The 24156-nt window shown below is 37.3% G+C and overlaps 1 protein-coding gene across 1 annotated transcript in view; it reads right to left on the bottom strand.

The window, feature by feature from the left end:
• Grm1 (glutamate metabotropic receptor 1) overlaps positions 1-24156 on the bottom strand; it is a 305542-nt gene that overhangs the window by 18886 nt on the left and 262500 nt on the right. The window contains exons 6-7 of the mRNA XM_042699808.1: positions 20737-20863; positions 8343-9273 (exon numbers count right to left, since the gene is read on the bottom strand). Of these exons, the coding sequence (XP_042555742.1) occupies positions 8343-9273; positions 20737-20863 (1058 nt within the window). The remainder of the gene's footprint in view (positions 1-8342; positions 9274-20736; positions 20864-24156) is intronic.

The raw sequence follows: 24156 nt of genomic DNA, 5'->3' as shown, positions 1-24156 counted from the left end.
ACTACCTATCATTCTCAAGAAACCACACCCTGTGTTCCACATCTGACAGGAGTTTATTACAGTCCTTAACTTTGAAGCCTCATTTTTTTTATTCTGCATTATACACAGCTAGAGGGAACCACACACAACACATTTGAGTTGGTGCTTCATCGCCACCCTTTTCAACAAAATCAAATGGCACTTATTGTATTATATAGTTCTTGATTGGACTCCTGGCCTAAACAATGTGTTTCTCTTTTATGTTGTTGATTATTCTTTTGGATCCTTTATCAGATCATAGAAATGTGTGATGGTCTCCTTTAGTATACTGTTCTTTCCTCTTGCCCAACCTCATAAAAGTACATACTACCTCTCCTAAAGTATGTACTACCTTTTGTGCCAATAATTTCTATAATACTTCATCCTCTTGTTTTTCTCATTAAAAAGTTATGCTTTGTCTAATGTCCTCAGATGTTTCCTTCTTCATCTTGTCTATTAAGCAAAAATAGTTTCTAATATTTTTTCTTCTATTTTCTTGCCATCACTACTCTTTTGATTGCTTTATACATGTTGACAACTAAGCTTCAAAGCTAGCACTTTAGGTGGGACCTGTCTCTTGGGGGCTAGATTTTCATTTCCCATCCTTAACTTAGATCATCATCCAAACCTGATTATCTAATTACCCAGTGGTGACCTCATCTCTCCCCATCTCCAAATACGATCTCATTGAGCACTGGAACTTTGACACATGATTGCAGGGGGTACCCAAATATTCTTTCAGAACACACTGTTTCAACCTCTGAGTACTTGGGCTCTAAGCACACAATATATGCTTCTACTGAGAAGCCTGGCAACATCTTGATCAGTAAGTCTGAGGGAGACCAACATCTCCCTCTATTATTTCTATATCCTGTTTTATTAATTTATTTAAAAAGAATATTTATATTATCTTTAAGAAGTTGCCATTCAACCAAGCAGTTTCTGAACATAACGCATCTTGACCAATGTCACCTCTTTCCACATTCTTAGCTACACCTCGCATGCTACTCCATCCTTCACTTTTCTTAATTTTGAAGGCTATAGATTGAATTTTGGGGCCATAACAAAGCAGTTTATGTGTACAATTCATCTTGATCTGTGTCATTCCTCTCAACATTTTCACCCCTCTTCGATCCACCCCTTCCCTTGCTTTCCTTAATTCTGTGGTATATACAATCAATTCTTGACTGCATTCTTTCCCATTTCTCCTTCTGTCATCTACCTTCTCCCTTTCGCCCCATCCATCCCCTCCCATTACAAGTACCCTTTTCCTGGTACTTATTTTGTTGGGCTTTGACCTAGTTTTTCTAAAAAAATTTATACTAGATGAACTCTCCATAGAGTCTATTACACTCCAGTGAATTCGCTTGTAGCCGCTTGTATGCCGCTCAGTGTGTTTTCCCCAACATCCAGGATCATATCATGCAAGCTATTTTTTTCCCCTCATTCTTTCAGATCCCTTACTTGATATTCCAGTTCTAATGAATTAAACTCTGAAAATGTTTTTACAACGTGCATGCCTTAGACTCAACAATCATTGTACTGTTTTACTCTAAGGCTTTTAAGGTTTAAATTTCAAAGTCTATTCTAATTTTTGTATAATCAACATGTGATTATGAAACTTCCTAAAGTTTTTACTACTTTGTGTGGTTTATTGCAAAAATATCTAAAATTTCATCACAGAAATTGAGTCATCTCTACAGCCTGTCTTCTACGGCCTATTAATCACCCCTACACATTAGTGTGCTCGTTCTTTATATCGGATTCCATGTCTCAGGCCAAGAGCATGGCAGCATTTCTGAATCTCCACTCATTATTTCCTGCGTATGCAATGATGTCATCACCCTGCAGTTATTCATGCTGAAAACAAAAATTCTCTAAGATCAAGTTCAAATGCTATTTTTACTAAAATATTCTTCTAATCCTTCCCCAGATACTACTTCAAAGGAAGACATAATCTCTTCCTTCCTTGGACAATCGAGAAGTTACAATTGCCCTCTAGTATGGCACATAAAACAAAATGTTACTCGTATTTTTGTCTCCTTTTCTATAGTGCAGGATTCACAATCGTCAGGACTTTGCATTCAGATCTTTCTTATCCTGAAGATTATCTAACATCATGCTACGTGGATAAAATAATATCTGATCATATAAATGATTGATTCACAATATCCTCAGTAAATGGTCTTTTAAGTAGTAAAATTCTATGACAAATGCTTCAATAAAATGCCCTTATGTTTACTATAAAATCAAGAAGAATTACAGTCAACTTTTAAAGTCATGGATGATTCAGGGAAAAAGAATTTCAACTGACAGATTTTCTTCTGAGCCCGAGTAGTTATTAGATCAATATTTTGAGAAAACCCATCGGAGAGGCCACTGCTACTTGATTATGGCATCTGTTGGCTCATTTTCAAATTTCCTTTTTAATCAGAGGAGGAAAGATAAAAATGTTTAGCCAGTTAAAAAATGGTGCTACAGACTTGTTTACCTCCACATGTGGACAAACTCTGTCTTTAGTAGGCAGTCATGAGGAAAAATTTCCTTACAGGATCCTTCTCCTTAACACTTCATGTCACTTTTGCACTGAGCAGAAACCATTCAAATGCTTAGGAAACATTTCAACAACTTAATAATATTCTGTTTAAGAACATGCTTTAAAATTGTTTTTTTTTGCAATTTGAAAATACATATGGAATAATAGAAGACCCTTAGCAGGTAGAACAGTGCTGGAGGAATACCAATACCAAACTTCAAACTCTATTACAAAGACATAGTAATAAAAAACAGCTTGGTACTGGCACGAGAACAGATATGAGGACCAATGAAATAGAAGACCTGGAAATAAACTCACAGACTTATAGCCACCTAATATTTGATAAGGGAGCAAAAAACACAGGATGGAAGAAAGACAACCTCTTCACCAAATGATGCTGGCAGAATTGCTATACATATGCAGAAAACAGAAGCTAGACCCTTATATATCACCTTGTACCAGAATCAATGGATCAAAGACCTCAATGTAGGACCAGATACCTTGAAAATATTACAGGAAGGGATAGGGGAGACACTAGGGCTCCTTGGCATGGGTCAAAACTTCCTAAGTAAGAATCACAACAAACTAGATAAATAGGATTGCATCAAACTAAAGAGTTTCTGCATGGCAAAGGACATAGCTATCAGGATAAATAGAAAGCCCACAGAATGGGAAACAATCTTTACTAGCTATGTATCATATAAGGGCCTCATATCTAAAATATACTTAGAACCCAAAAAATTAAAGCTTCTCAAAACAAATCCTTAAAAAAGAAACAACAACACAATTAAGCAATGGGATAAAGACTTAGAGACAACCCAGATGCCTCTCAATGGACAAATGGATCAAGGAAAGGTAACATACATACCCAATATACACCATTTCTTTCCATCAGAAAGAATGATATTGCCCCATTTGTAAGGAAATGAAAAGACTTGGAAAAAATTATATTAAGCAAAGTAAGCCAGACCCAATGAAACCTAGGTTGCTGGCTTCTCTTATTTGTAGAATGTGACTATAAATCTACAAGTAAATATAATGGATAGGAAAAGACAAAAAATTACACATGGACATGCTAAAATAAATAGGATTCTAAACATTCATACAGTGAGACCCAAGGAGAATATTGTTAGGAGAGGATCACAAAGGTGCAATAGCTATGTGCATACAGTCATATAAAGTGATGTTTATTGAAATGAACTCCAAGAAATGGAAATGAGGTTTTTTTTTAAATTTTATATGTATGTGTGTGTGTTGTTTATCCCTTTTGTCACTTTTTTAAAATTTCTGTAACTTTTGTCTTCTATGCAACTTTATCTGTTTTGAGGAAGCTAAGGGGAAATACAGAAATGGTGGGACAAAGGGTGAACTAATTCAGCTTCAGCAGTGATAATCACTAGTCACTAATGTTGAAAATTAACTATACAGTTTGTGGATGGAGGCCGGGAGAGAAAAAACTGTGAGATAATGAGGGAAGAGGTAACACTGTACTCAGTACCCGACACATCCCTCTGTATATCACCTGCGCAATACAAACAAATTCAAAAATTTTAAAAATTCCGCCGGGCGCTGGTGGCTCACGCCTGTAATCCTAGCTACTCAGGAGGCTGAGATCTGAGGATCGCGGTTCAAAGCCAGCCCGGGCAGGAGAGACCGTGAGACTCTTATCTCCAATAAACCACCAGAAAACTGGAAGTGGCGCTGTAGCTCAAGTGGTAGAGCACTCGCCTTGAGCTGAAGAGCTGAGGGACAGCGCCCAGGCCCAGAGTTCAAGCCCCACGACTGACAAAAAAAAAAAAAAAATTGCTTCTTATATCAGCCTAACTTTTGCAGTTGTGATTTAGTTGTGCACATAATTGTGTATACAAAAGCCCAAAGACTACATTGTCACATTTCCGCCCCCTGAACCATCAGTGTTTGACAGACATTAAATTATTTATCCAGAAAATCACTAGAAATGTCAATCTGACATTGTGTCATTAATATCGTGATTTCTTAACTATCCATGCTATGTACATAGTTTTTCATTTGGCTGTATAAGGAAGTGATAATAATTTGGATCAATGTAAGTTGCTCCTCTAAGAAGGTCCATGGATTTCTGTGCATTTGAATGCTAAAGGGGTGAAGATTTCAGTGCCTTTATATTAGTAACCCTAAGTATTTGCCCATATGACTACATTTTTAAGACAGTAAAAGGGCTGTCAAAGGCAATTATACTTAAGTCGATCTTCCTGAGTTGGATTCTGCCTAAAAGGACTTGTGACTATAAATAACTAAAATAACCCAAACACTGTATTGATTGATTGATTGATTGATTGAGCTTCCTCCAAATTATATTCCAGAAGATATAAAGCAAGAACTCATATTTTTAATTTTGTCAGCTACTTGGCTGTGAGTAAAATGTCAAAAAGAAATTCAGTCAACCTTGAGAAAACAGCCATATAATATCATCCCTTCCATCTATCTGAAAACCAGGCTGTCATGGGAATGTTACTGGATCTACAGCCCCTCAGAACAACATTCCAATAGAAAGATCTGTTGAAAACATGTCATGCGAGCATCTCTCCACGTTTATAGCTCCATATACAGACCGCTGAACATGCTCGTGCCCCATAAGCATCAGATTTTCACATCCAGAAGGGCAGTAAACTCATTCTCTAGAGCTTTCCACCCCTTCCTTCAATTGGCAAAACTCTGCTTGATTTTTATTGCTGCAGAAAATAGTAGAGTGTAAGGTTTGTAACTCTGAAGACAAACCAGGAAAAAATAAACTGGGAATGAAATGAGGTAAAACACAGGCACTGAAATTATTGCTACGTTTTAGAATTATAGTCTCATAGAGTCGCACCAGGAGCAATAACAGAAGGAATGAGAAAAATGAGCAAACAAATGATATTTTTTCCACTAAGGTTTAACCTGAAATTACCCTCTAGGGTCAACTGATTTTTATATTGGATAAGCTATAAATTATACTAAGAATACTGCATGTTTATTTAGTTATTTATTAGAGTTAGGTTTATCAACACCTAATAGTTAAAACATTTACTGATATAAACCAGTACTTCTAAGATAACTGATACATTTTTTCAAATGCAAAATCTCAAATGTAATGAGATTTTTAAGTATATGTTAGTAAGAGGAATTTTTCAGATTACAGGAAAAGTAGCCAATATATGGTACGATGATGCAATTGTACAGCAAGGTCTGGTAGTAAGTACCAAGCCTCAATAAGTAATATCTATGCTCCCTCTCATCCCAGCAGGAAGCATCACTCAATACTCATTGACACAATCTCTCAGACGGGTGTCTATCCATCCACACATGTGAGTCTTTTATTTCCATTAAACACCAACAAATGTTAATAAAAACTTAAGGATAATACCCAAGCTCTGAGTTCAAGCCCCAGGCAGGACCAGCACACACACACACACACACACACACACACACACATACACACAGTATTTGCTTTCTAATCCCTCCCCTCTTAGACAAAAATTGCTGTGATGTTACTTTACATCTGTACACTGTGGCTAACAATCTGTGCTGTTCTTTTCCTTCTTCATGTCCTAACATGGCTTCACCTTCATGATTGGTAATAACTCCCTGACAGCAGGTAAGAAAGAAAAATTATGACCAGTGGGTAAAATTTATTAAGAAATGTCTATGATCTGTATCCTATAAAGGATTTGAAATTGATTAGGCAAGAAGGAAGCACAAATTACTGTCTTCACTGTAATACTGACAAAGCCTAGGAGGTTTTTGCTTGAAATAATAATAGCTATGGATCTTAAAAACATATCTTCTCAAACTCTTCCTCTTTCCTTCCTTCCTTCCTCCCTCCCTCCCTCCCTACCTCCCTCCCTCCCTCCCTTCCTTCCTTCCTTCCTTCCTTCCTTCCTTCTTTCCTTCCTTCCTTCCTTCCTTCTTTCCTTCCTTCCTTCCTTCCTTCCTTCTCTCCTTCCTTCCATCCATCAGTACTGGGCAGGGTTTGAATTGGTATTAAGCTCTCACTTAGACTTTTTGCTCAAGGCTTATACTCTAACATTTTGAGCCACAGCTCCACCTCTGGTTTTCTGGATATTAACTGGTGATAAGAGTTATATGAATTTTCCTGCCTAGGGTGGCTTTGAACCATGATCCTCAAATCTCAGCCTCCTGAGTAGATGGGATTACAGGTGTGAGCCACCATGCCAAACTCCCAAATTCTTTCTTATCACTTCCACAAACTATATAACTTTTATAAAAGATGCCTATGTTGGTGCTTGACTTTTCATGCATGTAGATTTTTTTAACATAGGTTAGATTTCATTCCAGTTCTAAAATCTACATCTTAGTTTCTTTGTCTACCTAATGAAGGAAAAATAACATATATTCTGCTGAACTTTCAGACTGACTCAGAAGGATAGCATACTTACAAACTGATGTAAATGTTATAATTATTCTAGTTAGTATTTTCATTTATAAAAAGTTATTATAGAGCCAGGCCCTGGTGGCTTATGCCTGAAATCCTAGCTACTCAGGAAGCTGACATCTGAGGATCCCAGTTCAAAGCCAGCTCAGGCATGAAAATCCATAAGACTCTTATCTCCAGGTAACTGCCAGAAAACCAGACATGGAGCTGTGGCTCAAAGTGTTAGAACAATAGCTTGAGCACAAAAGCTCAGGGACAGTACCCAGGCCCTGACTTCAAGCCCATGATCCTCCCCTCCCCCACCAAAAGAGAAAAATTATTATATGGTAAAATTAATTCTGTTTGTAAAGAAAACTGCCTACATTTTAATTCTATTTCCTTGAGAGCTTCAACTATCTGTGCCATTTCTTTAAATTGCAAATATTACATGCAATTTGTTTTTGTGGGTCTAGGAAAGATGACACATCCAAAATTTGAACACATGATTCTTATTAACTAAAATTAGGAGAAAGATAGCGAAGTGTTTATTGCACAAATTACTCAGAATTACTAGAATACAAATCAATTGGACTTTGATTGTCTACTCACTCTCAAGTTTAAGGCTCATCACCTGTATCTTTTTTTAAATTTATGTTTTGATTTGCAATCACAGTTCATTCTGATCATGACCTTGAAGTAGAGATAGCCCAATTCAAGTGTAGCTCTGTGGAACATCATTATGACAACATGCCTTAAACTTTAATAACTAATAATAAAGCGGTTACTTAAGGGATATTATTTCAGGACACACATGGCACTTGGTTGCAATTCTCTTTTGTGAAGGCCATTTCTCAGGGTGCATAGTTTCTTGCACTCCACTCCAGATTGGTCACAATGTGCTTCCAGAATGATAGAAATCAATCAGAAGCTCTCTCCCACCAGAAGATAAACTATACATGAGAAATACTGTTCGTCTTTGACCCAGAATGCAGAGTTGCATTGATACTCCATAGAGGGAAGGACCCGTGTGAAAACAAACACTGTCAGAGGATCTGCAGTTGGAATCTTCTAGAGACCAAGGAAGGTGCGTGTACTTGGTCCCCTGTTTGCTCTTGCAAAGAAATGAAAGCAAAGAGGACTTTTAAGCTCTATCATCCTACAACAGAATGTGAGATCTGGAAAAGGGGAGGAAAAAAATATATAAACAAAAACTTTGGAGGAAATGGAGCAAACAGTTTAGACAGAGAGAAACATGGATGGAGAGAGACTGAGACAGGAGACAGAAAAGGAGGAGGAGAGAAAGAGGGAGTGGAGGGAGAGGGAGAGAACGAGGCAGAGGAGGATCCAGAAGAAGAAAGGAGGCAGGCAGGACGGGGAGACACAGATCGGATCACTCACTTGGCATTTCCTGCCCCTGGCTTCTTCCTTCGGAAAATGTTGAGGAAGGTGTTGGAGCGGCAGGGCAGCTTGCCATCGCCGACGTGCATGCGGACCACGTCCGAGGTGGTGAAGGCACTGCGGACATTCCTCTCGGGCTTGGCAATGATGATGTACATCTTGGGCGTGAACATGCACCCCAGCGCCACCGTGACGCTGAGACTCACTGCGAAGCAGGTGGTGATGATCTTGTAGTTGCTCCCAAAGTAAATGGGCACGAAAGCTAGCCAGATGATGCAGGTGGTGTACATGGTGAAGGCGATGTACTTGGCCTCGTTGAAGTTGGCGGGCACGTTGCGGGTCTTGAAGGCATAGTAGGTACAGCTCATGATGAGGAGCCCATTGTAGCCCACGGGGGCCACCACCCCCAGGTTGCTGGTATTGCAGATCAGGTAGACTTCCTTGATGCTTGGGTAGGACAGAATGGGCATAGGAGGTTCCATGATGATCAAGGTGACCACCAGGGTGAGCTGCACGCTAATGAGAATGGAAGCAATGATCACCTGGGCCCAGGCGCTCATGAACCTGGGCTTCCTGGTGCAGATTTTCTTCTTGCTGCCTGCCAGGATGCGGGCAATGCGATTGGTTTTGGTCACCAAAGCAGAGTAGCACATGGCGGAGGACAGGCCAACCAGGAGGCGCTGGAGGTAGCAGGATGTGGTCGTTGGTTTGGCAATGAGAGTGAACGGACACACATAACCAAGGAAGATGCCGGCTAAGATGATGTAGCAGAGCTCGCGACTGGAGGATTTGACCACAGGTGTATCCCGGTACAGCACAAAGATGAGAGTCACAAACAGGGTGACGAGGATGCCCAGACAAGAGAAGGCGATGGCGATGATGGATTCGATGTTGCTCCACTCGAGGTAGCGGACAGGAATGGGTTCACAGCCTGTGATGAGAAACAGTTCATTTTCATATGAAATCGGAGATTTCTGCTGACCAATAATGACTGCTTATTAGTTATTCACAACCGAGCTGTCTTTTCTTCCTGGATGATTTCTATGCTTGGCACAAAAGTTGCCAGTGTTACACACAGATTCCTAAACTTAGTCTCATTGCAAGTCTAAGGTGACATGCTTGTGAACCTATAATATTTTTCTTTCAATATTGTCATTATAAATGGATGTCCATCAAAGAAAGGAGAAAAAATGTTTACAGTAAAGGCTAATTAAGGACAACATAAAAGAAAAGCTTAGCCCATGTAATTATAACCCTTCTATATAGTATTTTCACAATAAAAAAAAAGAAAAGCTTAGTAAGAAATAAGTGAACAGGTTGGATGTGGGGCCTCTAATCCCACCTATTGGGGTGGTGGAAATTAGGAAGAATGCGATTTGAGACCAGCTTGAGCCAACTTAGTGAGATGCTCCAACCATGCCAACAAATAAGATGTAGCAATTCACACATGCAATCCCAGAAACATAGTACTTATAGGTAGGAAGATCAAGGTCTAAAGCTGGCCCCAGACAAAAGCATGAGGGCCTGTCTAAATAATAACTAAAACATAAAAGGGTTCGGGTATGACTCAAGTGATAGAGTACCTGTTTAGCAAATGTGAGACCCTGTACTGACTAAATAAACTAGCAAACTTTTTTTTTATTTTATGCAGCCATTGGCCATAGACAAATAGAGCTCACAGGCAAATTTTGGTTTGCAGAATATTTTATATAGAAATTCAATTCAAATGTACAAGAATATGCATGCTTGTGTTTACCACATAATTCTATATTACCTACTTAAAATTCCTTTAGCTATTTATTATTTGTACATGGCAAATGGACAGACCAAAAGAAACTGGATCTCTATTTCCAATGTTCTTAAAAGGAGAGATGTTTTCCTTTGAGACAGGAAATAGAATCTGTTTCATATTTCAGAGTGAGGGAAAAAAATTGTCAGACTCTGGAGACAACCCCTTCACAGGATTTTGTGTTTGGTCTGGGCCAATATTTCCCACATTGTGAGAGTAAAAATACGTTTCCCTAAATTTAGGAAAAGGCTCATTGTTCTAGCAGCAAGAAACCACCAGAAATGGTTTTAGGTCTGTTCAGCCAATCAACACCAACCTACCTCAGTGAACATCTTTTTATTTACCAACCAATGAGTGTTAGCCCTTGATTCTGACAGTCACCCAATTGGGGTGTCACATAAGTATAAGTAATAAATTATAGTTTTGGGTTTTAAAAAAATACATACAATTCTCCGTCAGTGTTCATGGGGAACTACTTCCAGAGCCACCACGGATACCTACCCTTGCTCCAATACCTTCTGGAAAGTTGCAGTTTGCAAATGGTCTACACATATCTTCTTGTATGCTTTAAATAATCTCTAGATTATGCGTAGTTCATCATCCTATGTATAATTATATAAATAGTATGGTTTAGGGACAAGAGACAAGAAAAACATGTCTAAGTGTTGAGCATAGACCAAACCATCATGGTCTGGACTATATAGTTCATGAAAGAAATAAAGGAACTATTTATTCCAGTGGTTCCATCCACAGCTGCGGAAGTAGCTAAGGAAGGATGACTGTCTTTAGTCTTGCCATCTTTTGCATTTCTACAGATTTCATAAAGATCATTTTGAAGACCCTTACTTGGTACTATTCCTGGTTATACTGGGAATATCCGGTTCACTCCCTAGACCCCTAAAGCTCACCCTGTGTTCTTCCCATACACTGTTTGTGGAAGATCACAACAGTGGTCCAGCTCTGGTTAATTTTACTGAGTTGTGTTGTATCTATTTAATTAGGCTAGGACTTGTACTTGTGTAGGACTCTATACATAGGGTCATAAAACTTAAATCTTCGTATAACATCGATCTATCTATCTTTACATTAAGAATTCCAGCCCCTTTTTATGTACATCATCTGGTAAATAAGCCTAAGGTATTTATAAAGTCAACAAACATTTTGTTTTAGTTGTATAATTTGAGAAATATCTTTTTCTTTACTTACTTCTCTGCTACTTTTTTTGCTTTTGTAACCGTTTACCTACTGCATATATAAATCCTTATTTGTTTTTAAGTCTTTAGCCCACTTATTTGTTTTTGTGGTTGTTGTTTGATTTGGTTTGCATTTGAATTGAATTGAGTTGCATTGCTGGTGTTTTGATGAGTATAAAAGGAAGTGGGAAAATGAGATCACTGGAAGACACAGATCCAGGAACTCTCCGGTGCAAGCTGGACCATGTTTGGAGCACTGATAACTAGCTTATAAAAAGTATCTACTCTTTCTGAGTCCTTTAGAAAATCTCTGGAAACTTACTTGTTGGGTTGTCAATGTGTGAAATATCACTTTGTTTAGTGTTGCTTTCCAACATTACTCTTGCTTTGAGAATATGAACTCTCATTCAGGAGCACATACTTAGACTGACCTTAGAAGGAGTAGGCACCAGTGCTCAATAGGAAATGTACTCATTACCTTGCTCATGTAACTGTAACCCCTCTGTACAGTATTTTTACAATAAAAAATACAATAAAAACCTCTTCCTGGAAGAACTTCTGATTTCATTATAAAGTCATATTTTAATTCTACATGTTTCCGGTTTTTTTTTCCCAATGAAGGCTGGGTAGATTCTCTCCAACTTCAGAGAGAGAGGGTGAAATAAATGCTCTCGATTCTTACTAAGTAGAGTCCTACATCACAAATCCATTCTGTTTAATTCAATTAATCGCTTTCTTGTGGGGAAAATATTTTAAAGCAGCAGAATAAAAAAGATATATAAATAAACCACATAAAATGCATTCTACAAGGCATTATCAGAAGCTATACTTTTAATGAAAAGATGTAAAGATGAAAGATAATCTTCCAGAAACGTTCAGATCTATCTAATGTCTTAAGTCCATTAGAGATATTGACATCTAGGAAATCCCTGCTCTTACCACAAAATCTAAATAGAAGGAATATTCCTTCCTTATGTTATTAGAACAACAGATACTTTGTTTACTTTAAAAAATTCCAATAGCAAGAAACAATCTTATGTCCCAATCTACTATTTATACTTTGAGATTGTTATTAGAAAAATATTTCTTCATTCTTTGTGACAAAATCCCACAAATGTAATAGACAGAATGCTTCCAGAGAGTGCATCAAATTATAGATGCTCTAGACATGAAAACACCTACACTTTGCAAAATTTGGGAAATAGCTATTATCACAGAATCCTTTTAAACAAGAGACTCCACAAAATTAAGATTTGGAGCATAGCATGCTAGTTTACAAGCCATTGTAAGTAAGTAGATTTTTGTTAAATTACTAAACCCTATATACCATGCTTTAGGCAGATTAGCAACATGGCACATACAATTAACTGTTGCCCTTTGTGGTAGGAGGATTCTAAGGTAGTCTTCAACTGCTTCTCCTCACTTCTGACCTGTGTGTGCTTATATCCCCTCCTCTTGACTAAGAGAAGGACCTGCAATTTGTGTTTTGTCTATAGAGTATAGCAAAGATGATGAAAAGTCGCTTGCGAGATCAGGTTCCATAAGGAAATGATTGTTTTTATCTTACTAGCAAACTCTGTCTTGCTGGCCTTGACAAAGCTGCATTCCACCTTACTGAAGTCCACGCACACATCAAATATGTTGTATAACCACTACCTAATTCCAAAATTTTCATCACCACTAGCATACACAGTAAGTTCTTATTCCCTGATATTACCTCCCTGTATTTCTGGTCATCACCAATCTGCTTTCTATCTCTATAGTTGTATCCATCCTGAATATCTTACATGAAAATACTATCCCATAATATGTGATAATATGTGAACTTTTGGATCTAGCTTCTAATACTCAGTCTAATGTTTTTAAGAAGTTGTCAGCTTTTTTTGGAACTTACATGAAGATTTGATATTTAATTTCCTTCTCTTTCTTTTATTGGAGGGGGCAGTGGTGGGATTTTAAGTCAGGGCCTCCAGTTTGGCTTTCTCATTCAGGGCTGGTATTCTCCCACTTGAGCTATGCCTCCAACTTTTTGCTGCTTACCTTGGAGTTTTCTGTCTAGGCTAGCTTTGATCTGGGATCCTCCAGGCCTCAGTCTCTTGTGTAGCTAGGATTAAAGGCTTGAGCGATGATGCCCAGCTAGCAATTAATTTGTTTTCATAGCTGAATGTTGTTACATTATATATACTACAAAGCCACATGTCATCTTACTGAAGTCCCTGTGACAAAGAACTGAGGACAGTCCCCACCCAAAAAAAACTGAGGTCCTCAGTGCCACTCCCTGCGAGCACTCTGCCCTGCCAGCAACCATAGAAGTGAAGGGAGACATGCACTCTTCCCCCACCACACCTTTAGAGAAGGCCTCATCCCCAATCTGCCAAAAGATCACAAGAAGAAGAGAGCCCCATTCAGCTCTGCCTAGGTCCCGGACCCACAAACATGTGAAATAATAAATGTGTGTTGCTTTAAGCTACTAGACTTCGTGTAAGTTTTTTTTTATATAGCAGGATAACGAATTGCCCTAGTAAATTCAACTCCTTAATTTAATCAATGCTTAGATTCTAATAGCAAGCGCAGACATAAACTGAATTAGCCCAAACACCTTTAGGTCTTGTACTGTTCTTTATGTCTTATGTTACCAAATGTGATAAATCCTTATTACTCAATGGTCTGGCAGTGTCGGTTACTTAATTAACTAAATTTTGAATTAGTGCTGCTTCTCCTTCCTATTTCCTATCTGCTGATGTGTTACTGGTAATACTGCAACTTTATAAATCGTCTCAAGGAAGGAACATTTCAAGAATGTGCTTATGCGATACAAGAACTGTTTATGCTCAGAGCTGAGTTTTAAATAACCAAGTACTACATCTTAACTTAATATTGCTTCACTATGGATGTTATACTAAAAAGATACTTGTAGGTTTCATATACAAACAGCAGATCAGTTAGTATTATAAAATAGAAGACATCCCAATTTAAATTATTCTAATAATGAAACTATGGCCTTCTCCATGCTATCTCAAACTGCTAAAATAAAAGGAGCAAAAATATACACTAAAAGTTGGAATACTATCAGAATAATTCATTTATTTGACCTTATAAAGAAAAAATATTCTTTTGGCTGGACTGAGGAGCAAACTCAGGACGCAATGCATGTTAGATTAGCATTCTACCATTGAGCATCATTCCCAGAAACTGTTTTTAATGGTCCAAGAATTCTATGAAAAAATCACTAATGTCAATTCCTTGATGTCATAATATTACCAGGAATAATTGCTATCATACTGGTGGGCTCAAACATGAAAGAGTAGGCACCACAAAAATACTTGAGACATTGAAGTCATTTAGAGGTGATAGTGCTAAAGGTGCAGTTTCAATAAAAAGTCATTACCCATGGGTCTCAAATAAAATCACAAAAGTCCTTTAGTAATAAGATATCTATGGAGAAGTATAGGAGCCAAATGGAAATACCCATCCCCCAAAGATCCTAAATAACCTTGTTTGAGATCTATAGATATAATGCCACTATTTGGTATCATCAGTTATACATCCAATGGACACTGAATAAGTTCCTCATGAAAAAAAAAATCTTTCCAGAAGACACACTAATGAGATGACATTTTCAGAATAGCAATGATTCGGTTCACTCATATTTAATTTAAATTAATCTGAACAGGATGAAAAGGTGGGGAAATCAAGTGAAAAACAAATTGCAAACAAATCCTTTGAGTATCTCTTAATGGATGGAAGTTGTTCTGCTTCCTGATTTACAATTACATGCTACTTCAGATAGTATGTTTATTTTCTGCATCGATTGCGTCATTCATCTCAGAAGGCACAACCTTCACAATGGCTAAAATACAATTCCATTTTGTATTTCTTAGCTAAGACGTTCTAACTTACAAAAACAGTGATGTGGAGAAATATTCACTGGAACATTTATTTATTTAAACTTTGACAAAGTTTAAACTATTGTCATCATTTCCTACCCTTTGCAAAATAAAAGAGAATCTTAAAATTGATGAGTATTATACCTTTTAGTGTTTTTTTTTTTAAACTGAGCTTTGACTGAAAGTCTCTGGAAGCAGAGGTCAATGAAAATCAGTTGTTAACTCAAGGACCTAAGGGTAAGCTGGTGACGTTATAACATGTAAGATCCTTTAAGATTATTGAATATATTACTATTTATTTTGCATACTCATTTTTGTTTACTGATTAAAGTTACCTAAATTCAGCTTTCTCTTTCCCTTACTGTGACAGGGATGACCTAGATTTGGCTTAACATTTGTCACTCTAATTCAATAATTTGATTACAACAAGCTATGATTTGTGGAAAGGTAACTTTGGTATAGCAAGATAGTGTTAATTGAATGTATATTCTAGGCACTAACTTGTCCAGTATATTTTCCATATGCAAGATTAAGGAATTCTGATATTTGAGAGGATTCAGAAGACTCAAAGAACATACTCATTCAATGATTTCATTAAAGGTAGAATGTGTGTTGTGGTGAAAGAAGAAATGTAGGTCAGTACCAAGAAATCAAGTGATATCCAGGTGCAAGTTTATATATATATATATATATATATATATATATATATATATATAAATGTGTTTCATCTGAAGATTGAACTATGAGGATCCAAAGGATGGATATTAGATTTGAGACAACTCAAGACAGAAATTCCTACTGGAGTCTTTTTTTCTTCTTCTTTTTAAAATTTTAATTACGATTTTTATTGTGAAAATACTGTTCAAAGGGGTTATAGTTACATGAGCAAGGTAATGAGTACATTTCTTATCCAGCATTGTTGCCTCCTCCTTTGTTTTTCCCCTACCATCCCTTCCCTCCCACCTCCTCAGCTACCCCCCCCCCCCACCTAAATTGTACAGTTTGTTTTTGACATAGCATCTCACTCACAAGACTTGAAGCCAAGTCAGTCAGTTGAATTGTTTGTGTCAAGTGAAATCCATCAGTACTTTGGATTTTGCTGTCCCCTCTGAATTGTCAAACATTATGTATTATAAATCCCAGTTCCCATGACATGGTCAAAAGTCAAAGATAGATAGTAAAGAATCTCCTTAGATGATCATAAAACTTGTCCAGGTCTAACTATACTATAACTCTATCCTTCACAGAGTATGCTATAAAAAATAAAAGAAAAATGTCTTTATGCAGAACAAGATTAAGTACTGTTGACCTGCAACAATAAAAGTTTGTCATGATAAAACCCAGGCACATTAACTTGACCATGATTTTTCTGATATTTTAAATATTTCTTCAATGCCAATCTGGACTGCCCCCCCAAATAAAGAATCACCCAAAGATTAGGAAAGACACTTGCTTAAAGCTTTATTTTTCACTTTATTTTTAAACATCCTACATTTGAGAAGCAGTAGCTTTGCCTTGCTAAAAGAATTAGCCACAATGTACAAGTTGTCCATGCACTTAATGGGATGAGTTTTCAGCTGTTTTAAAGTTGCTGTTTTTTTTTTTTTTTTAAAAAAAAAAGAGCTTTCCAATCCCTGTATGTTTTGAGGTATTTCAAGACTAGTGGAGTTGGGGATAATGAGTAATGTCTCAAGCCTATCTGACCACGGCACTCAAAAGAATGCTTTGTGAGAGTTATGCTTAGTGTACCTGAAGCTCTGAGAACTTGCTGGCTGGGCAGTATCCATGGTTACAGTGATTTCAGAGAAGTAGGACTGTGACCCGTCAGTTCCCTTTAAGCAGACTTGAAAGTACTCAGTAAAATTGCAGAAGTGGTAATAGTTACAATCTAAGGAATAGATTAAAGGTCTCATTTTTGAGTTGAATATGTGGTCACATGTAACATTCAAATGTATTACAGGGGGCTAAAATTTAATATCAGATTTCTTTATTATTAGGTCAAGTTGAATTTAACGTGAATTGAGAAATAAAGGTGACAAGCCATGTACTGGTGGCTTGAACTCCAGCTACACAGGTGGCTGCTATTTGGAGGCTCCATCCTAGTCTGAAGGCAAACAGAGCAGAAAAGTAAGAGACCTTTCATCCCCAAAATAACCAGCAAAAAGCCAGGCTGGAGACATTGCTCAAGTGGCAGAGCACCAGCTGAGCAAGCAAGCTACAATCTCAGTAGAGCCAAAAAATAATAACAGAAAAGAAATAAGAAAAAGAGAGATGAGGAGTAGGAAGGAAAGGAGGAAGATGAAGAGAAGGAAAGAGGAAGAGGAGGAAGGGAAGGAGGGAAGGAAGAAAGAAGAAAGATAGAAAGAAAGAAATAACAAGAAAGAAAGAAAGAGAAAAAGAGAAAGGAAGAAAAAGAAAGAGAAAGGAGGAGGAGGGAGTGATTACTTTACCCAGAATATGGTCTAGCAATTTATAACATTTGAAATACTATTTTATGATTGTATAGGGAAATGCTTCTCTTAACGCTATTTCATTAATATCAATTACCTACAAAGTGAATTTCTAAAAATGTCACAAAATAAATGGTAAGGAATATTGCAGAATCAAATAAATGAGTATTATGAGAACTCATGGTAACTCTTGGATGGAATCAGATAGCTAATGTTAGCTCATTTCTTCAAGATTAATTTCTGATTTTTAATGCGAAAATTCAGAAGAGTCTATCTTTTTGAGAAGTCTTATACAATTTGATATTTTAAAGAAGGTTTATTGGACCGCTTATAATTGTTCTATGAATTATTAAACTACTATCAAGTCATACAGCAAAATAGAAGACAACCCTATTTCAGCCTCATAAAAAATAAAGTGTGAAATATTTGTGTGAAATTTTCCAAGAAGATGAAGTTCCCAAAATATGAAAAATTTAACAGTTCCAAAATATAAGAAATAAGAATATATAACAAGAAAATATAAGAAATACACCACTTTCTTTTAATAACCAAGAAACAACAGATTCTACTGAAAACTGGTATGCGTTTTAATTGATTAATACTGAAATATTGCAGTCTATATGAATGGTTGCTGTCTTGAAGTGATTTTTTTATATCTTCTATAATCTATGTTTTTTTGAAGCCCACATCATTTCTCAAAGAAGGGTTCCTAACTAAAAATCTGTTAGAAAACCCTCCTTATGAAAACAAACCATTCCATAGAGGCAATGCATTTCTTCTCCCAAGTGTTTGACTGGTTTTTGGTGTTCTGTGGCAGTGGTCTTCTTTTCACAACACCTGCTACCATGGCAACCCCAACCTCGCATGGCCATCTACGTCTTGACATGGCACCAAGCAAGTGGAAATGGAGTTTAATTTCCCATTCATGTATGAAAGGAAAAAGAAGGCTGAAACAATGGTGTCATTAGGATCTAAGTATAGATTAGTATGAAAGATGTACGTTCTGAAAGATCCTAAAGGCAGCATTTGCACAATATGTCATCCAAGAGTAGCTGCATGATGGAGATAAAAACAAATGCAACCAGAGCTCTTCATTGGATCAACTCATTTGAATGTTAAAGCGATATTTACACGTAGGACAGATCACAGTAGATTGAATCTCCAGACAGATAATTATTCACCTCATTTTATCAAGACAGAGTCCTAGTGAATGAGAGTATTCATTTATCTTTTGGTTGACAGTATACCCAGAATGGAAGCTCTCCAGGGAACAAAATATATGACTCTGGTTTCTATTATTACAATGTATTAGATCTTTCATATGTAAGATTTATTTTTTATGTTTGAAAAAGAAGTTCGTTTTCATGTAAGAGATAAAGCCTACCTCAAGAAAAGTTTGGGAAAGTTTAAAAGAATGTAGACCAGAGAAAAACTTGTATCTCAAAGCCATTACTTTGGACTTCTAAGAACAACCTGAGCAAAGGATGATTTTTGTCTTTGAGACTCTTTCTGGTCAGCTGTGATCTCAGTCAAAGAGCAGACTGTGTTGCTCAGTGAACTCCAACTCTCTAGTACAATGGTCCCTTTGTAGGACCGGCTTATATAAGAAAGAGAGGCACAGTAGGAACCATATGTTATATAGGAAGACAACGCTTATAAGAGATAAAGTATGAGCAAGAGGGGAGACTGGAGGCCAAAGAGCGGCTGGGGAGTGTTCCCACGCCAGTCCATTGAATGTAGGCTTGAGATAAATAACACCATTAGGCCCAGGGAGACTATTATAGACACACCTGGCAATTTTTCTGTAATCAACTGCATAGATCTAGATGAGCTTGGATGAGTCCTTTCTGTTCTCTAATCCTCTCAATTTAATGACCAGTGATGAGCTATAAGATTTTTTTCAACAGCACCCAAGGAGGCACTGGATCAGGAATGAGTGACTGTCTCTAGTTGGATGACCTTGGGCATATGACCTAGGACTCAATTTCCTCTTGCTAAAGTGAGAAGTTAGCTTACACAGATGACAAAGTCTGTATGTGCTCAAATGACAAAGTTCCTAAGACTCAATGACTTTAAATTTATGCAAAGTATTTGTGAAATACTTCTCCTCAGGGAGCTCATACTAGGGACTGTGGGGGGAAAAAAGGAATTCATGAATATGCATGTGGTTCTCCATCCATCTCAGCCCCATTGATCTTACAGGCAAGTCATCACTGGCATTCATTTTTCCTCTTCATTCCAGCTGCAGCTGCTGTATAGTTCACACCCTTTGAAATGCAATGCAACAGCCTCCTGATTGCTCTGTCTAGTCTAGATGCCACACCGCCGTCACATTCGTGAAAACGGTTGTCATTCACTACTTCAATGTTTCTCCTCTGCTACTAGCCAAGGTCTACCACCAGAGGGGTCATGAAAAAGCATCCCCAACACCGCCAGTTTCCTTCCCAGCATCATCACCTGTCACTTTCCATCTATTCCTTGTGGGTATCAACCAATCCCATGGACTTATTCCTTCATTTCTCCTATGTGAACTTGGCAAACTTTTATCCTGTCTTAAAAGTTTTATAGTATATTGTAAATATCTCCTTTATGTTCATCAATACCGTATAAATTATACCATATCCTATCACAATCTATCATATCTTCATATTTTTCATGTTGTTTCCTCCTGCAGATTTTGAGCAAAGTAAAAGCTAGGATTGTGTTTCATCTAACTTTGTACTTTTAAGGCCTACAATAGTGATTCTTATACAGTTAGATGTTCAAGAAATGGAAGCAAGTATGGATTCTGCTATCTAGAATTGCTTTCCAATGCCATTTTAAAAAAAGGAACACCAGAAAATAAACTCTCTAACAAAATACCATACCACATAGCAATGCACCTGTGTTTAGATTTAGGTGAGCTGTACTTTCTGTGTGTATCATGGAAATTCATAAAAGGCTTGTGCGGCAGGAGCATTACAAAATGTGCTGTGTAAGGTAATGCTGAGAATACATGCTAACTGCCCACCTTAAATGGTAGGCATTGAAAGGACAATTGTCAGGAACAAGGTTGATTCCTGGAGCTGTTCCTACCTGTCAGATCGGCGTTGGGCCACCACCCCAGGTCACAAGCTCTGCAGGTGAACTCGTCTTGCACAAACTCATTCTCTTTGCAGGCTGTGCAGATCCAACAGCAGCTCACTTCTCCTTTCCGTATGACCTGCAATACAGGAATGTTTCACATGCTTTAAAGATGGCTTCCAGGAAAAAGGCTTCCATTTCAGATGGGGACATGTCCTCACATGGGAGAAAGTGTACTAGTCAAAAACTGTTGAAGAGCGGTTTTATATCTGAGCAGGTTAATTTCCCTCTATTTTCAGTTTGATTGGTAAACACTTTCCACAGTGGTACAACACAAACCTCAATGTCAAAACACACAACATTTACAGTGAGTTTCTTGTAGACAGCAGACAGCAGGTCTTGCTTTCATCTGCCGCTGGGAACCTTCTGCCTTTCACGATTTAGTACATTTACATTTACTATAATAATCAAATGACTAGCTATAAGTCAACCATAGCTTCACCTTTTTTTTTCCTGTCTGTCCCATCTGTCTTTTTTCCCTTTCCCTGTTTAATGTTATTGTGTTCATTTGTTTTTGCTTTTGTTTGTTTCCACACTTTCCCATGTCAATCTGAAGAATGGCTTATCAGCTGTATCTCTTATTTTTGTTTTAGTAGTTTTTCTAAAATTAACAACACATAGACGTCACGTTCACAGTCTACATTCACATATACACTATGATTCTATTTGTGGGCAATTCTATAATAGAAGGAACCCCACAGGTATGTTTTACATTTTCCTTTTCCTTTCAGTGCTTGGGTTATTGTTTTAATATATATGTTGCAAGCATATATAATATATGAGGCTTGAATTGAGGGCCTGGGCTCTATCTCTGAGTTTCTTTTACTCAAGGCTAGCACTCTACCACTTGAACCACAGCACCATGTCTGGATTGTTTTTTTGGTAGTTATTTGGAGATTTTCAGGGATTTTCCTGCCTTGGCTACATGAGCCACTGTATATTTTTAAAACACCGTTTAAATTCAGTGAATTATCCTTTCTGATTATTTTATCAAATGAAGTTGACAGTTTCTGTTTCTGTTTTGTTTGCATTTTATGCTCTTCAATGGTCCTTAGGGAAAGAATTCTGAGTTGAAAGGGTGTTTTTTTTTTTTTTTTCATTTTTATTGCTTTAAAGATGTTATTCTTTCCTTTCCTGCCTAACAGATGGTTTTTGATGAGAACTATGATGTCGTTGTCATTATGGTTCCTCTGTATGACTGATTGATTGACAGACTGATGTTTGGGGGATTGGAACTAGGGTCTGGTCCATGTTAGCTTAGTGCTCTAGTTGAGCCGCACCTACAGCCCCTTCACTTTTAGTTTGCTTTTAAAAAATGAGTCTTGCACTTCTGCACTGGCAGGCCTCAGAGCAGGTTCCTCCCACTAAGATCCAGCCTCTGAGCAGCTGGGATTTATAGATATGTTCCACTCCTCCTAGTCATGTGTTCTCTTCCAGGTTGGTCACACATCTAAAACTTTAGACCAAGGGCTGGGAAGTTGGCTCAGTGGTAGAGCGCTTGCCTTGCATGCCTGAGGCCCTGGGTTCGATTCCTCAGCACCACATAAGCAAAAAGAAAAAAAAAAGCCAAAAGTGGCGCTGTGGCTCAAGTGGTAGAGCGCTAGCTTTGAGCTGAAGAGCTGAGGGACAGCGTCCAGGCCCAGAGTTCAGGCCCCACAACTGGACCCCCCCCCCCCAAAAAAAAAATAAATAAATAAATAAAACTTTAGACCAAATACTCAATTATATACATTAATAGCTATTGAATGCTGGCTTCCCCCCCCCCCCCTTTCTGGAAAGCAATCGAGTTCCTTGTAGCTCAGTTTGCTTTTACTTTTTCAGAACCAGTCTAGAATAGTCTCTGTTCTTGGAATTATTTAACCTCTTTATTAAGGTTTGAGCCTTCTGGCATTTTTATTTAATTCTGTGTGCATTCAATAACATTTCTCCACTCTGCTTGATCAGAAACCAGAATAATTCCTTGTTTTATTGACAGCTCTGGGAATTCATCTTCTTAGTCTTATTCTGTATTTGGGTGGTTAGTATTCCACTCTACTAACACACAGATTGATATTCAAGTACTCATGGTACTCCTTAAGCCAATTCCTGGGGCTCATTTTTTGCATAGATCCATCTCCTTCTTTATGCTGCACTGCAATTTCAAGCTGCATTTGATTTTCCCAAACTCCTGATCTTGTCTCCTTCAATTAGCAAGATGGCCAAGCTTTTGTCTTCTCTCTAGCTGAACACTCAGGAAATTGCTTCCAGGCAGAAAGCCTGAGTGATTTTAGGGATTACCTCGCTTGTCTTGTTCACTTCCTTGGTATCAAGGTCACCCATGGTTGGCTAATGTTTGAAAACTGTTGTTTCAGATATTTCATCAATTGTTTATAGCAGAAGGTTCAAATAAGGACCTGTTACTCCTCATGTCTAGGAGCAGAAGTCCGTCCCTCACACCCAGAAAATCACCAAATACTTCCATATGTAAAGTCAGAATTAAACTGCAAATATTGCTATTCTTTAACAGAAACTCGTCTTATTTAGGGAAATAAACTATCATTTTATGGAGAGAATTGACATGACTACTCTTTAGAACTGCATTAAATAATCAAACAATAGAATACTTTTAATCAATGTCATTTTCCTTTTCTTGTTTTATTACCCTATATCTTTAGAAAATAAAATGAAATCAAAGTTTTTTTTAAATATTGTAGTATTCAATAGGCATGGGGAAATTACACCCCAGATGATAATTATTTTCTAAATAATAAGAGAAATTGAATTAATAAAACATGTGCTGTTTCCTTATTTTAATTAAGATAAGCAATACAGTAACAACCAATACAAAATACTGTAGGCAACTTCAAACAGCCTTTTGCTTTTCCCTCCCTATAGAATTAGCACAGCTAATTAGATAAATTCAAAAGATGATGATGCTAAATAGATTTACCAACCCTATCGCTGCCAGTACAGTTAGAGCCTCTCAATTCTCAATCCTCCAGTCAAAGTTTGGAGATCAAAAAAAAGAATATCTGAACAGATTTTAAATCTTAGCACGAAATGGTGATATAATACTTCAATAGTTACTTTATGTATTTGATGGACATGTGGCAATGTTTCCATCATTACAGAATATACAGAGTGATATTACTTTTCCAAGTTTATCTAGCTGATTTCATATAACACATGTTTCATATTCTATCACACTATTAAACCCAATTCTCTTTCTGAAGACATTAAATTGTGATATCAACAGAAGTTTTATAACTGAAGTAGGAACATATTGATGGTCCCATGTTCTCATCTTTGCTGTTGAGTAGAATTTGCTTATCTGGTTTTTATTTTTATTGCTATTTCTGTATAAATCAACACAAAGAATTGCTAGCAAATAGT

Source organism: Dipodomys spectabilis, unplaced genomic scaffold (genome assembly GCF_019054845.1).
Source record: "Dipodomys spectabilis isolate Male_0828 unplaced genomic scaffold, ASM1905484v1 ptg000001l, whole genome shotgun sequence".
NCBI classification, from domain to species: Eukaryota; Metazoa; Chordata; class Mammalia; order Rodentia; family Heteromyidae; genus Dipodomys; species Dipodomys spectabilis.
This window is presented reverse-complemented; position numbering and strand designations above follow the sequence as displayed.